This window comes from Herpailurus yagouaroundi, unplaced genomic scaffold (assembly GCF_014898765.1).
Source record: "Herpailurus yagouaroundi ecotype Mexico unplaced genomic scaffold, PumYag 199, whole genome shotgun sequence".
Lineage (NCBI taxonomy): Eukaryota > Metazoa > Chordata > Mammalia > Carnivora > Felidae > Herpailurus > Herpailurus yagouaroundi.
Window position 1 is genome coordinate 15223915 of NW_024412430.1, and position 15790 is coordinate 15239704.

At 42.0% G+C, this 15790-nt stretch overlaps 1 protein-coding gene across 10 annotated transcripts in view; it reads right to left on the reverse strand.

Moving 5' to 3' along the window:
- Window positions 1-15790, reverse strand: part of RFX3 (regulatory factor X3) — a 299217-nt gene that overhangs the window by 232090 nt on the left and 51337 nt on the right. For 7 of the 10 annotated variants that reach the window (XM_040449449.1, XM_040449456.1, XM_040449458.1 and 4 more), the window contains exon 2: window positions 11945-12018. The exons of the other annotated variants lie outside the window; for them this stretch is intronic. In XM_040449449.1, coding sequence (XP_040305383.1) covers window positions 11945-11978 — 34 coding nt within the window. In that variant the 5' untranslated portion in view covers window positions 11979-12018. The remainder of the gene's footprint in view (window positions 1-11944; window positions 12019-15790) is intronic. 10 annotated transcript variants of the gene reach the window in all.

A 15790-nucleotide genomic window follows, 5' to 3' on the forward strand; every position in this document is an offset into this window, starting at 1 on the left:
TATGACCTGAGCCAAAATCAAGGGTCAGATGCTCAATGAAGCTCCTAGGTATATATATTTTAAAGGATGCTTTATTAAAATAGAAGACTCTTTAACTGATAATAATACATAGGCCATTCCTTTCCAGAGGAAGACCTTCCCCAAAGGCTTTATACTCTGGAGACTTTACCCTGTAAGTCAGATTATCAGTGATCTGCCAGAATCATAGTATCCCACATTTAACAACCCGCCAATCCTTGTTCTAAACTTTATCTGCTGGCAAATACAATATAATCCATTACTTAACAATATGGCAACTTGGATATATTACAAGCCCCATTAAAACATCCTTAACGAGTAACTACAAAATCAAAGCTATTATTCCTGTATTCCAGGAGCTTACAGTACACCTGGGAAGAAAAGGCCTCCAACCTGGACACTTCTATTAAGAACCAGGATACTGTATATGCCAAAGGAGAACAGTGAGCAGTAAAGACACCAAGATTGCCATGGCTAAAAAGAAACCAAAGGGGACAGAATGAGATAGGAGACACTTGACCATTCCTGAACAAAGGGTTTGAAAAAATGAACGAGCCTGAGACTGACAGAGATGTGAATGACTATGTGAGCAACATTTTCACTGGAGAAAGTACAGACTCCTTACCGGAACTGGAAGATTAGAGACGAGTACAAGATAGGGTTGGAAAGATAGAATTCAATTATTATTATACGCCAGGCATAGTACAAAAATGGAGCTGTTTGGAAAGAAATTCTAGATTTAGGACTTTGGTCTTTTTACCCTGTAGTAGTAAAGTAATGACAATTTCACATTCATTATCTCAACCAATCATCACAACAAATGATTTTATAGAATGGAGAAACAAAAGGCCTAGGAAGGCACATTCTTACACTTAAGGTAACACAGCCAAAGCCAGGGCAAAAAAGCCCAGTGCTCTTTTCTTTCTGTCTTCTATACCACTCAGCTCCTCTAGCCAAGAAAACAATACCTCTTTTTGTTTTTTAAGTGTGATCGTGAGGGGTGCCTGGGCTGGCTCAGGTGGTAGATCGTGCGACTCTTAATCTCAGGGTTATGAGTTCGAGCCCCACATTGGGCAAGAAGCCCACTTTAAAAAATTTGTAAGGTAGGGCACTTGGGTGGCTCAGTTGGTTAAGTGCCTGATTCTTGGGTTCGGCTCAGGTCATGATGTCACAGTTCATGAATTTGAGCCCCGCATTGGGCTCCACGCTGCTGGTGGGGAGCCTGCTTGGGATTCTCTCTCTCTCTCTCTCTCTCTCTCTCTCTCTCTCTATCCCTCCTCACCCTCTCTCTAAAAATAAATACACTTTTAAAAAATTTTTAAATAAAATAAATAGGGGCACCTGGGTGGCTCAGTCAGTTGAGTGTCCAACTCTCGATTTCAGCTCAGGTAATAATCCCAGGGTTGTGGGATCGAGCCCCGCTTCGGGCTCTGCACTAAGTATGGAGCCTGCTTGGGATTCTCTCTCTTTCCCTCTGCCCTTCTCCCAGTGGCAGTCTTCTTTTTCTAAGATAAAAAATTATCAAGGGAGGGAGGGAGGGAGGGAGGGAGGGAGGGAGGGAGATGTGATCAAAGCAATGTTTTAGTTAAATACATATGCTCAGGCTGTATGGGTTGAGTAGAAGGCAAAGAACAAAGAAGCGAGGAGAGGAACTAGTACTCTACTATAATAATCCACAGACGGTGGGAACAATAGGAATGAAAGTTATCATTCATGGGCTGTTTAAGAAGATTCACTTGTTTGAAAATGCCAAGAGACTCACAAGATAACGAGGAGACCAGGAGAGCCGCTAATAAAATTGAAATGTCAATAAATAGATCCATTTTGTAGAGGAAATTAGTTACTGTTGTCAAATGATGCCCAAACACCAAGATATTAGGTCAAACATTATATGAGTCTCAACCCCCTTAAAACAAATACCCAGAGTTTACCCCTACTGGATATTTTATGTACAGATATTCGTTAATTGTCTGTACTTATAAACTCTAGACCCTCCACCAACTCTCAGAGGTATCCATATTTATAAAGCCCAGTAAGAGTTTATGCCCACTGTCTAGAAACCTTTAAAAATAGTTGGTACACCTGAATCTAAAGAATTAGCAAATATTACCTGTTTAATTCAATCTATCATTGAGTCGAGGCTTTCTTTCAGGGCATCGGGATTATCTGCCAATCCCAAGTAAACGTGCAACTAAGAAAGTATTTTAAAATCTATAAAAAGATAAAATCTATCTTGCCTCTTAGAAATTATTTCTCAGGGCCGGGTTCCATTTTTAAATTCTCCCAAGATTCTCAAGAATTCCATTCAACTATGATATTAGTTAAGGGACAAGGACACTGGACGAGTAGCTCCTTAAGAGCTCTAAGTCGATACCCCACACATCAAGTAGTCTTTAAAAGGGGTAAGGAAGAGAGTTAGGACCAAGGGAGGGAGAGCTGAGCCCCAGTGAAATCCCATCCAGCCTGGAGCAAACAGAGCAGAGGTCAGTGCTGCTCTTTGCAACGGCCAGTAGAGGCTGCCAACGCACAGGGACACGAGCTCCCCGTCGACCCCACAGACACAGGAGGAGGTGTCGCCAAAACATAAAGCACTTCCCTGGTATAATGGGAAGACCAGCGTTTTCGGAGCTCATCACAGAGCATTATTCAACAGCAATCACCAAGAGTCTTTTCAACCATAGCTTCTGGGCATGTGTCACAGGAACAAAGGAATCGCAGTGCATCTTGAGCACTTTTGAAAGCTGATCACACTTAGCCGCTCTCTGACCAAAGGAGACCATCGAGCCTTATGGGAATACCTTTCCAGAGAGGATCCCTCAGACATGACAAAGTGGATATTCTCACTTAGAATACCCGGATTTATCGTCTTTAAACCCTCGTCTGAATAGATGGATTATTTGGCTTCTTCAATTAAGGTGAATCGTTCACAGCTGGAGGAAACGTTCAGTTACTGGACGCGAAGCCATAACCGGATCTCTAATTTGGAAGTATCAGTCTCAAATGACAAACATTAATATGCTTAGAAGGAACTTTCCTCCTCTTCAGCAGTCAGGTGGGATTCTGGCCGTCTGGGTCCCTCCCCCCCCGAGCCGGGAACAGGAGCGCCCAAACACGCCGAGCGGCGGTCGCATTTTAAAATTCACTTTGTGAATCTGCTCTGCCATTTTAAGAATTATGTATCTGGCCCTTTCTGCGCTCCAAACACTGCTATTTCGTGTGGAGGGGAACTGTGCCGTCAATCACAGCTCGCGTTCGCCTCGCAAATACGCGCCGCAACTCTCACCTGTCACTGCTCTTACATGTAACGTAGGCAGCTCAGCACTAAATCAATTTAAGGAACTGCAGAAGTTAAATACATACGTTATTATTATGATGACAGAAAAGGCAATGAATGTCTTGAAGCTCCATTTGCTTTCTTTGTTAGGGAAGAAAAAGCTAATTATCTGTAGCTGTCAACCATGAAGACCCAGACCTATTTAAATCAACATTAGCCTTGGACAACTGAAACGGTTCTCATATTTTGGCCTGATTGTTTTCTTTTTTGCACCAAAAAAAAAAAAAACCCATAATTTCATTACAAAATATTAAACATTCCGAAGGACAATGTAAAAACAAGTTGAAAGACTGTAAAACTACACATCTGTATCCCTTTTCGCAACCAATTTAATATTTCAAAAAACTGCCAGGTTTTCGTAACATCCATTCTCTAATTAGTATAGCCAAAATTTAGACAGATGTAAAGCCTCACCACACAAATTCCTATTAATAGCTATGATACTCAGAAAAGTCAACTGAAAGCCCACAGACTTCTTGGTTACAATGAAATTATGTCACTGACGATCAAGGAAGAAGTCCATTTATGTAATTAACAAAAGAGAAAAAGAGAAACACAGTCCAAAGTTGAAATGCTGATAAGTGGGGCGCCTGGGTGGCTCAGTGGGTTAAGTGTTCGACTCTTGATTTCGACTCAGGTCATGATCTCACAGGGACATGGAGCCCAGGGTCAGGCTCCACATTGACAATGCAGAGCCTGCTTGGGATTCTCCCTCTCTCTTTCTCTCTGTCTCTTTGTCGCTTCCCTGCGCTTGTGCTTCTGAATGTGCATACACTCCGTCTCGAAATGAGTAAATAAATAAAACTTAAAAAAAAAAGAAATGCTGATAAGTGACAGAAAATTCACACTGGCTCATGGGCTTCTGGTGTGTATGTTATTGTCTTTAGTTCCCAAGCTTCCTTTCTCCGGTCTAGTCCTATTAGAATTTACAAGGAATAACTAGTTGGTCTTGAATTTTCTCTTTTCAGATTTAAGGATCAACTTGCATATTTCTAGACTATCAAATAAGAACTAAAAGAAGATTCTTAAGAAGTCAAAGACAAATAAACCTATTATCATTTGTACATAAACTATGGTATCTCTTAACAACGTGCTCCTACAAGTATGCAAAGATCATTATTCGTGATGAGGAATGCAAATATCCCCTGCATTTGCTCTCAGAGTTTTCCAGTGATAAACATTATTTTCTGCTATTTTCTTTAGAAGAGTCCTTCTCACACAAGTATACTTAGGAGTAGTTTACAATTTCACATTTTAAAAACTGCCTATTTAGCTTTCTGACGCATTTTTAAACACATGTAACCCCTAATATATGCAAAACACAGACAAATTGAAATGCACTCAATAACGGAAGATAAAAATTTGAGAAATGGCCTCACACAATTATAGTTTTAAAAATGATAGCTCCGGGGCGCCTGGGTGGCTCAGTCGGTTGAGCGTCCGACTTCAGCTCAGGTCACGATCTCACGGTTTGTGAGTTCGAGCCCCACGTCGGGCTCTGGGCTGATGGCTCAGAGCCTGGAGCCTGCTTCGGATTCTGTGTCTCCCTCTCTCTCTGCCCCTCCCCCATTCATGCTCTGTCTCTGTCTGTCTCAAAAATAAATAAACATTAAAAAAAATTAAAAAAAAATGATAGCTCCATACATAAATCCCTAAACCCGCCTTAAACAGAAAACTATTTCTAACTACAGCTGACTCACAACTCCAAGATTCTGATGTTCCACAACCCCTCCTTGAAATCTGAAGGAATCGCTATTGGAGACCGGGAGAAAAAGTCAAGAGCCATTAGTATCAAGAAGATAAAAAGCAAACTATCTCAAATCCCAAGAATCACATAGGAAGATGGCTAAGGTATACAGACATGGCCTATCGTGTAGATAAGGAAGTTTAGTTAAGTAACTAACCTGCCAAAAACTAAGTACAGTTCTCACTGTCCAAAACTAGCAAGTGACAGAATCAAGACTCCATCTCAACTTTTGACAACAAAGCCCAGGTTCTTTTCACAACATGAGACTACCTCCAAGCAGAATTCTTCTCTGGCTTCACATTTCTAGAAATCTGTATCTATCAAGATTGAGAGACGGCTGACATCCTTTACAATTAATGATGCTGGTGACAGTGTTATTCTGTATGCACGCAAACATGGCAGAAATGACAGAAATGTGATTAGGGGGTAGCCCTTTGTCTTAAAATAAGGAGGGGAAGATAGATGGTCTTCACGGGTCCTTCTAGCGCTAACATGCTAATATTCTTTGGGTTATTTATCTTGCTAAGATATTCGGGAACAGGTAAGAAGCCTCTGGCTATTTCTTTTCTAATTTTCCGAAATCTGTTCAAGATAACATTATAATTCCTACTTGACCACTGTTTTCTAAAAACTTAAAAACAGTATCCCTGCTAACATCATTCTCACAACTTGGTGAGAGGGATTATTATCTTATATAGACGAGGGAAATGAGGCTCAAGAAGATTGTGGCGACCTGGCCTGAATCACCAAACTATAAATAACAGAGCAATTCCAAATGCAGGTCTGTCCTCCTCACACCTCAGGACAGTTGCCACCATGTGCCAGAGGCTACCAGAACAACAGCATTCATTTGTCCATCACCATTACTTTGTCATATCCTCCCTCCTTGGTTCTCAGAACCACCCTGTAATGAAATGAGGCAAGTAATACAATTCCGGCCCCATTTTACAAATGAGAAAATGGAGACTCAGAGAATTCATATCACTTGCTCAAGGATCCTCACAAAGGATGGCAAAGCCAAGTCTGAAACCCCGGCCTCCTGCCTCCAGAGCCCACTGTTTCTTCTGTTGTTGTATTTCATTGTCAGTTACCGGTTGGCTCTTTGAAACATAGCTTTGAGACATCTCTGTGCCTACCCCGTGTAACCTGGTCTCTCTAAACCTGAACTTCACCGAGTATAATTGAGCTCACGAAGGCATTGCTTATGTGTGATACGGTGACTTCTGTTCACAATATAGATTTTATTTTCTAATCATATTTGTCTAGGCCAGTCAAAAAGATCCCCACCCGGACTTTGAATGATCAAGAATAAGATTTCTAATTATCAGGAAGATCCTACTTGAAAACCAACAGAAAAAAAGAGGCCTAATTTGGAAGCTTGTTAAATTATAAATCAGCCTTCTCTTCGTGTACATCCACTTAACAGGACAGACAGTGGTGCTGCCTCTCTGTCTTTAATTCCTCAGACTCTTTCTACCCGAATGCACTGCCATTACTGAAGGCCAGAATGATCTCATTTAGCCAAGCAGCTTCGTGCCCTTTCATTAGGCCCTAATCTAAATTATACTATAAAGACATAAGGCTCTGTACTTGTGACTGGCTCATGATAAAGGGCACTGGCTGGCCATGTGGCCTGATGAAGTCTTGGGACACAGAGGGTCTTTTTTGGACTTTATCAGTCTTAGAGCAAGCAATTTATTTTGAGCCAGAAAAATAAAATATAATCTTGGGCCATCTGGTTCTGTAACACTCTTTATTTGTTTAGAAAGGTCACTGTTGTCAAGTTATTGAATGTTATCTCTGGAATTGACAGGAAGAGAGAAGTTTCTGAAAGCAGGCCAGGAATATTAAAGCACCGGATATTAAGGTGTAAAGCAGTATTTAAAAGCCTGGGCTTTAGCGTTAAAGAGACTACAGTTCAAATCCCAGCCCCACCACCCACCAGTCAAATGACCTTGGGCAAGTCGCCAGCTTTCTTAATCCATTTTTCCTATCCATAAAACCTAGAGAGTGACACTCTAGAGGGATGTTGTATAATGGTAAAATGATGCAACATCGATACTCCTAGCTTGTAGTTACCACCCAAAATAATTATTATATATTAAATATTATATTATCATATATATTAAATATATTATATATAAAATAATTATTACATGTAATAATTATTCGATAATTGTTATTTTCTGTGTAATGTTTCGTTCTCCTTTTTCTTCAGTTTTGTATGTAACTACAATTTCCATTGCTTTTATAAATGCTTCTCTAGATGGCAAAGTGGAATTTAAATACAGACTCACAATTTACGCTATGCCTGTCAAATATGTGGATCCAGAGCCTAATCCTCACAAAAACCTCATTCTACCTTAAGCGTTTCAGCAATATTCACTATTTTCCAAAATCAAATCTATGGCAGCCATTACTCTCTTGGGGGAACAACCAGGTGGCTGTGTCACCGAACGGTGAATAGTAAGAAGTATCAAACCCATAGCTGAACATCCTCAGTGGGCTGGGAGCACTGCACCTTACTGGCCACCTGTTATCGTGTCCTGATGCTGTTATGCAATAGTTATTTTCTTTGCATTAGGTAGTCTTCTATTAACGTCTCACGGGCATCCTGAGGCCCAACTCCTGCAGGAACAAGATGATCTAGAGTTTTTGTAGACAGACTCGTTAGGCCTGGCCCCTTTGTGAGAAGAGACCGGCAATGTGATTAAAAATACGCAAATCATTAAAACCTACATCTAACAAGGCAGCTCGGTCAAAATTCCATCCAGAATGTTGCCAAAGAGCAGTGTTTTCAACTCAGCAGGCCAGGTTCCAGATCAACTTATCTAACCCCTCAGTGACCATCTCAAGGGTGGGCAAAGATTTCCCTCGCACGTTGGCACAAATGGCCGTCCTGACGTGTTGAACCGAATTATTCCCACATATGACTGGCTTCCCCAGACCACAGCAGGCACTCCAAGCTAGAGCAAGGCTAGTATCAGGCTGGGAAGAACAAATCCATCTGTTTTCTACCCAGTATTAGCCGCGACACAGTTTCCTGTTTGGTGTCGACAGTTAACAGGCACACATCTTGCCTATGAACCACTGAGTTCTCTGTTTACTCCGGAAGACTGACCAAAGACAGGTGGCAGTTATGAAAGACAAACTTCAAGCTCCAAGATCTAGCAAAGACGGAGTACTTACAAACCAACAAAAATCTAAAACATACACACTGAGTCAAGGGCTACAAAGATAAACAGACCAGGGAAGTCGAGAAGCCTAGATGGAAAAACACGTAGGAGTTCTCTTGGTCGACCTTCGTTTGCCCAACTTAGCTGTAGGACACCACACCCTGTGCTTCCTCCCCAACCGTAGTAAAAGATGCCCATGGCGTGCTGAAAACTCCCAGCCTGCAGAGTCATCTCTGGGGCGCCCCTCACAGGTTTGCTACCAAGAGCTGAGTTGTGTGCACCCCCAACACCATTTTGTTCCAAAACCTCATGGGGGGGAGGGGGGTATTGTTAGTGTAATTAGCTAATCTAATTAAATATTAGATAAGCCATGAAAGCAAAAATCAACAGTGTTCTGTCTTTAGAAACTAAATCAAAAGCTTAGGAAAGACTTAGAGGTAAGTCACTACACACTTTGCTGTTGAAATAGGTAAAAGTAAAAAATAGAAACATGGGCAAAATCTAAAATATAGAATGGTGGTTCTCAAATTTTAGTGTGGAGGCCTTGTGAAAACAGATAACTTAGCCCCAGTCCCTTGGTTTCTGAATCAGGAGGTAAGGGGTGAAGCCAGAAATCTGTACACTAAGAAATTCCCGAGTAAAACTTGGGGCACCTGGGTGGTTCAGTCAGTTAAGCATCTGACTTCCACTCAGGTCATGATCTCACAGTTCGTGAGTTCGAGCCCCACGTTGGGCTCTGTGCTGACCGCTTGGAGCCTGGAGCCTGCTTCAGATTCTATGTCTCCCCCTTTCTCTCTCTCTGCCCCTGCCCTGCTCCTGCTCGGTCTCTGTCTCTGTCTCTCTCTCTCAAAAATAAACATGAAAAACATTAAGAAAAAATTCTCATGTTACATAGAGCAGCTGGCCTGGGACCCACACTCTGAGAATCAGTGCCTTTCAATTCTCTAAATTTTAAAATCTACATTAAAGAAAGTGTAAAGTGGAAAGGGTTTGTCGGGAATGTAGATTAATGGGAGACGGGTTCCCCACAGCAAACCTACGATACAGGGAAAGGCCGGGGTCCTAACCAGAAGACAGTCTGTTATGTGTGTGATTTAAGATAAAACAGAATGTTAGTGGGATGTAGGCATCATTTTTTATGACTGACTGTTTTAAATGATTTTTTTCAATTAACGGACAAGCTACGAACATCAAACTCATCAGAAGACATCCGTCAGATATGGGCCATTTAGACACCCCTGGGGTATGACAATCCATTCCCCCCCCCCTTCACTGGAAGAAGAAAATTCTAACTTGATAGCCTCCTTGGTTCCTAAAAACACAAGCTCACAGCATCAATGAGTCCTTTATGAAAATTAACGGAAGGTAACCTCACTGAGGATGGAGTTGGGAGGTCAGCAGGGGTAGCTCCCAGGCCCTGCCCCTCCTCTTCAACTGCAAATCCACAGTAGGAAGAGACCGGACCTGGCAGGCAGCTACCTCACTATTCCAGCCAAAGGAAGGCTTTTTCTGCCCTGGCAACAGTCCAGCCAATGAGAGACAGTCACGACCCGGCCACTGAGAAGCCACTCTACTTGCGACCCCCAGTGTATGGCAGGGGACTTTTGGTTTCTAACAGCCCTCCCGAGTCCCCTTGCCTCTACAGAAGACCCTATCTCCCCTTTGTTCTCCAGACTTGCCAATGGTTTGACGACAGCTGGTAGCTCCCAGACTGCAATTCTCTGCTCTTCCCAAATAAACCCATTTTTTGCCGGTAAAGGACTGGCGGTTGTGTTTTTAAGGTTAACGCCTTTAAAATGAAAGCTTAAGGGTGATGGGTATAGAGGAGGGCACCTTTTGGGATGAGCACTGGGTGTTGTATGGAAACCAATTTGACAATAAATTTCATATATTGAAAAAAAATTTTTAAAAAAACCCATAAAAATAAAATGAAAGGTTAAGTACCACTATCCAATTTACACGAGATGTCCGACGCAGAGAGGGTAAGAAACATCTTTAGAGGTGCAAGTCAGCCTAGGGGCAGCCTCAAGCCTTCAATACGGATCTATCCCCAGATTCAATGTGTTTCACCCCACCCCCCAATTTTACGACATGGCAGTATAATCTCTGCAAGTGTCCAAGGCAGGTTAGAAACAACACTGGAGTCCCAATCACTCTAAATACCTGTAAAACATGAAATGCTCAAACTGACACAGCAGTGTGGACTAGGTGGATTATAAGCACTGCATCTGTTGTCTTGAACAGCATCTAACATCATCTATAATCTGTAGAGGATCATCAAATATAGGGCACTGGAAGGTAGCTGGTCTACCAGCACTGAAGCCAAATTTTTGGCAATACAACTCCACTTAGGCAAGAAATGTGTGGAGAATGGATGCCAGAAAGATTCACAAGCAGATGCAGCAGGACAAGTGAAAATAGAGACAACCAATGTTCAGACACAAAGAAGCACATTAGGTACACAATGAAATAACGCATCTACAGATGTAACATTTAGGGCCTTCTTGGAAACAAGGGCAGAGCCAATCCAGTCATAGTAATCGCTACCTGACGACGCCTTTAAAGCAAGTTATTCATTTTAGAAACTAGAGGAAAACACATCAAAAAAAAAAAAAAGGCAGCTTAGCTCTGTCTTCTAAGGTGGCAATGTGTTCACGTAGTATCATATGAATTCCAGAAGAGGACTAGCAGTAAATCAAGCAGCTAGGAATGATTAGAACAGCTGCTGTTAAAAACAAAACAAAAAATACACAAACAGAAAATAACAAGTGTTGGCAAGGATGTGGAAAAATTGAAAGGCTTGTGCGCTACTTGTAGGAATGTAAATTGGTGCTGTGATTAGGAAAAACAGCACGGAGGTTCCTCAAAAGATTAAAAATAGAATTAGCATATATATCATCAAGCAATCCCACTTCCAGATATACACCCAAAAAAGCTGAAAACAGGATCTCAAAGAGGTAACTTGTACAGCCATGTTCACTACAGCATTATTCGCGATAGCCAAAAGGTGGAGGCAACCTAAATCCCCATCCGTGGATGTGTGGATAAAGAAAATGTGGTATACACATACAATGAAACATTATACAGTCTTAAAAATGAAGGAAATCCTGTCACATGCTACAACATGGATAAACCCTGAGGACATTTGGCTACATGAAACAAGACAGTCACCAAAAACACAGACACTGCATGATTCCACTTATATGAGATACCTAAAGTTGTCAAACTCAAAGAAACGGGAAGTAGATTGGTAGGTGTCAGGGGCTGAGGGGAAGAATTAAAGGGGAGTCATTCTTCAATGGGTACAGAGTTTCAGTTTTGCAAGAAAAATTCTAGAGGTCAGTTGTACAAAAATGTGCATAGAGTTAACACTATAGCACTGCACACTTAAAAACAGTTAATATGAGTTTTAAAAACTAGGAATAAAAATGCCTGGAATACCCCAGTAAAGTGATACATAAAAAAGCACTAGAAATGTTCAAGAGACCTTGCTTAAGAAAACCAGACTCTCACAAGATTAGATGCAGTTTTAATCATTGTAACCTCTTAATAACGCTAATTTCTGTAACACTCTAGACATCTAAGACTTCAGTGTGTTATCTGTGGTGGAAAGAAGGTATGCCACATTGGAATTACTCGGAGGTCGTTAAAAATATTACTTATTCTCACCCAGAGAGATGTTCCCAGTTGAGTGAGCCATCATTACAGATGCAACTGTGCTATATTCTTCAACTGTGCTGGGACTGAAAACAGATTGAGAATTTCATTTTTAAGTGATTGTTTAAATCAACAGTAAGAAAATTCAATTTCATCACTTTTCCCAGAATAAGGAAATTACATGTATTGTTTGATATAATTAAACTGTCTTCGTACCATAAAGCTAAACATCGGTTTTATTTTCTGAAGGCATATGTAATACATTATAATTGTGGCAGCTCTACACGACAATGAACAGTCCTTTTTTTTTTTTTTAATTTTTTTTTTCAACGTTTATTTATTTTTGGGACAGAGAGACACAGAGCATGAACTGGGGAGGGGGAGAGAGACAGGGAGACACAGAATCGGAAGCAGGCTCCAGGCTCTGGGCCATCAGCCCAGAGCCTGACGCGGGGCTCGAACTCACGGACCGCGAGATCGTGACCTGGCTGAAGTCGGACGCTTAACCGAGTGCGCCACCCAGGCGCCCCGACAATGAACAGTCCTTGTGATGAGATTGGCTCTCCAGTGAGCTGAGCACCCATGGAGAACAGAATCAACAATATATGGAAAACGCAGATAGAAATACCTCGCAAGGCTTCTGAAATATTCTGCCCAGAACATTTCTCCAGTCAACAGCACCTTCCTATGTACATTTATCTCCAGGTACATCTTCCCAAGATCTACTCTGCCCTCCAGAGACATTGCTCATCTTTTCTTTTCCGCATTTAGAGGAAGGAAAAGAACTGAATTTTCCATACCCAAGCTTTCAGTGACAAAATAAAGGGGATCTCTCATTTCCATATATTTGCCATTTCATGTCCAGGGAAACAAAGCTACAACTTGAGAACCAAGGGTTAATGCAATCATTTCACACTGAGTTCACCTTGGTGCATCTTCCTTCTACCATGTTTTAAATATCTATGGATATAAAGTACCTGACAGTATTATAAAATTAAGCCCTGTAAGAGGATCCGTGAACCAATATGCTCTATTGGTAACATTTCCTTAAGAACAACATGAATAGGTTATTTGAACTGGAAGCTATACGTTATAATCTCTTTTCTACACAGGTATGCTGGAGCTCCATAAATCTATTTCTCAACTCTTGCTCTTTCCCTTGGTCTGTCTTTCACTCCCCTTTCTGAGTTCTTTTCTTAGCGGCTGCCCTGGAAATTACAAGGAGTATTTTTACCTTAAACATTCTAGTCTTGATTAACATTAACATTAACTTAATTTCAATAAGAATCAAAAACTTTCCTTAGATATACTTCCATTTTCTTCCATTCCTTTCTACTGTTATTGATAAGCAAACTATACTTTTACATGTTATAAGCCTGTCAATACAGGGCTTTTTTTTAATTGTTATTATTGCTTTATGCAGTTGCCTTTTAAAACAGGAGAAAGACATTATGAAGACAAAGGCTTTTGTGAGTATTTTTCTGCATATGTCTCATAACTATGTAGTTACTTTATCATACTCTTTATTTCTTCATGTGGGTTAGTTTACTGTCTAGTCCTATGTAGTTACTGCTTATTCTTTCATTCCAACCTGAAGGACCCTCCTTAATTATCTCTTGCAGGCAAGTCTGCTAACAACAAATTCTCTAGTGTTTTGTTTGATTTGGTATGTTGTTACTTTGTGGTTGTTGTTGGCAGCTGGTTTGGTTTGATAAATGTCTTTTTTTTTTAATGTTTATTTATTTATTTGCTGGGGCGGGGGGGAGGGGGAGAGAAAGTTGCAAGCAGGCTCCAAGAGGCCAGCACAGAGCCCAACAGGGGGGGCTCGAACTCACGAGCCCTGAGATATGACCTGAGCTGAAATTAAGAGTCGAATGCTGAACCGCCTGAGCCACCCAGGCGCCCCTCGTTTGGTAAATGTCTTAATTTCTCCTGAATCTTGGAAGGAGACTTTAGCCAGATACAGAATTCCTAACTGGGAGTCTTTTTTTTTTTTCTTTCAACACTTTGAAAATGTCTTCCAGCCTCCATGGTTTCTCATAAGAAGTCAGCCATTCACCTTACTGAGGATCCTTTTTATGAGATTTTTCTCTTCCTGCTTTCAAGATTTCTCCCCACTTTTGTAAATTTGAACTAGGACGAGTCTCAGTGAAGATCACTTTGGGTTTGGGGTACACGGAGTTTCTTTCATGTGTAGACTAATATTTTTTAGCAAGTTTGGCAAGTTTTCTGCCATCATTTCTTCAAATACTCTGCCTCTTTCGTTCTTCTCCTTCTAGGCCTCCCATTTTGCATACGTTGGGACCCTTGATGGTGGGTGACCCACAGGACTCCTGAAGCTCTGTTCATTTTTATCATCATTCTCCCCCTCACACTGGTTCATCTCTATGGAGCGACCTCTAAGTTGACTAATTCTTTCTTCTGCCAACTCCTATCTGCTATTGAGCAAATCTAGTGAATTGTTCATTGATCGTACTTTTAAACTCCAGAATTTCGGTATGGTTCTTTTTAGGTAATTTCTAGGTTTATGGATATTCCCTTTGGTAAGATACCATTCTCATACTTTCCTTTAATTCTTCAGATGCGGTTTCATTTAGTTCTTTGAACATATTTATAATAGCTCAAAGTCTGTGTCTACGAAGTCCCCTACCTGGGCTCCCATGGGGACATTTTTCTCTTGGCTGGTTTTTGCTTTTTCGTACCCCCCGCCCCCCCCCCCCCCCCCCCCGTGTGTATGGCACACTTTCCCGTTTGTTACGTCTCACTTTTTCATTCAAAACTGGTCATTTTAGATAATATATTTTAACAACTGTGGTACCAGAATCCTCCACACTGCTCCAAGATATTTTATCACTCGTGGTGGTGGTGTCCTTTTCTCGGGTGCTGCTCGTTTGGCACTTTGATGAACTAATTCTGTAGGTTCTACAGTCCCTGTAGTGTGTGGCCACGGAGTTTTCTGCCAGATTTTAAGTTCTTGCTTTCATTTTTAAGCCTGGCTTCCAAAGAGTCACACGTGTATCAGTCTAACTCAGTGGCCAGCCACTGGTTGGTCAGATTTCCCTAAATGCCTCGCCTGGGTGTCTCCACCCTTTGCCAAAGGCATCTCTGTGAGAACTCACACTCTCAGACTTCTGTCTGGGGATAACACGGCCCTAGTTTTCACCTCCTGCTTAGGCAGAGCCTCAAGGTCAGAGGGGAACCTCCGCTTTCCTAGGTCTTTCACAGACACGTGCGCAGCCTTGCACATGGCGCAGCCTTTTGGATGTCCAGGAATATGACGGGAGTTTTTCAGAGTTCCCTACAGTTGGCTAATTCTCCCAGATTTCCTTCTGAATTCCTGGCCAGGTTCTGGTTTGCCTCCACGGAAAGAAAAGCCTTAAGCGGTGGAGACACTGCCAACATTTGCAGTTGCTGCGGCAAAGTCCTAGGGGCTTTCTCTCCCCCCAACCCCCACCCCTCAACCGAGCAGAGCTCTGAGTCAAATCGAATAGCCAGCCACTCTCTGGGAATAGACTTTTCCCAGGGAGCCGCAAGTTTGGACAAAATATGAACCGCGCTCTGGGGAAGGTGCTTTTAATGGGTCTCCAGGAGTGGCCGGATCTCTGCGTCGTGTGCAACGCTGCCTGCTTCTGCTCAGCTGCCAGGCTGGGGAAGGAGGAGAGACGGAAGGAAGCCCGAGTTAAAACGTCACGGACCCCGGTGTCCTCCCAGGTTTCAGGACTCTTCTCTCGGACGGAGGATCTGCGGTGCATTCGCTGGCTGCGGTTAACTGCCAGAATTGTGAAGGAGTTCACTTGGGCTGTTTTTGCTGTCGTGGCAAAACAGTTGTTTTGCTGTTGTTTCGTTTTGCTCTGTCGT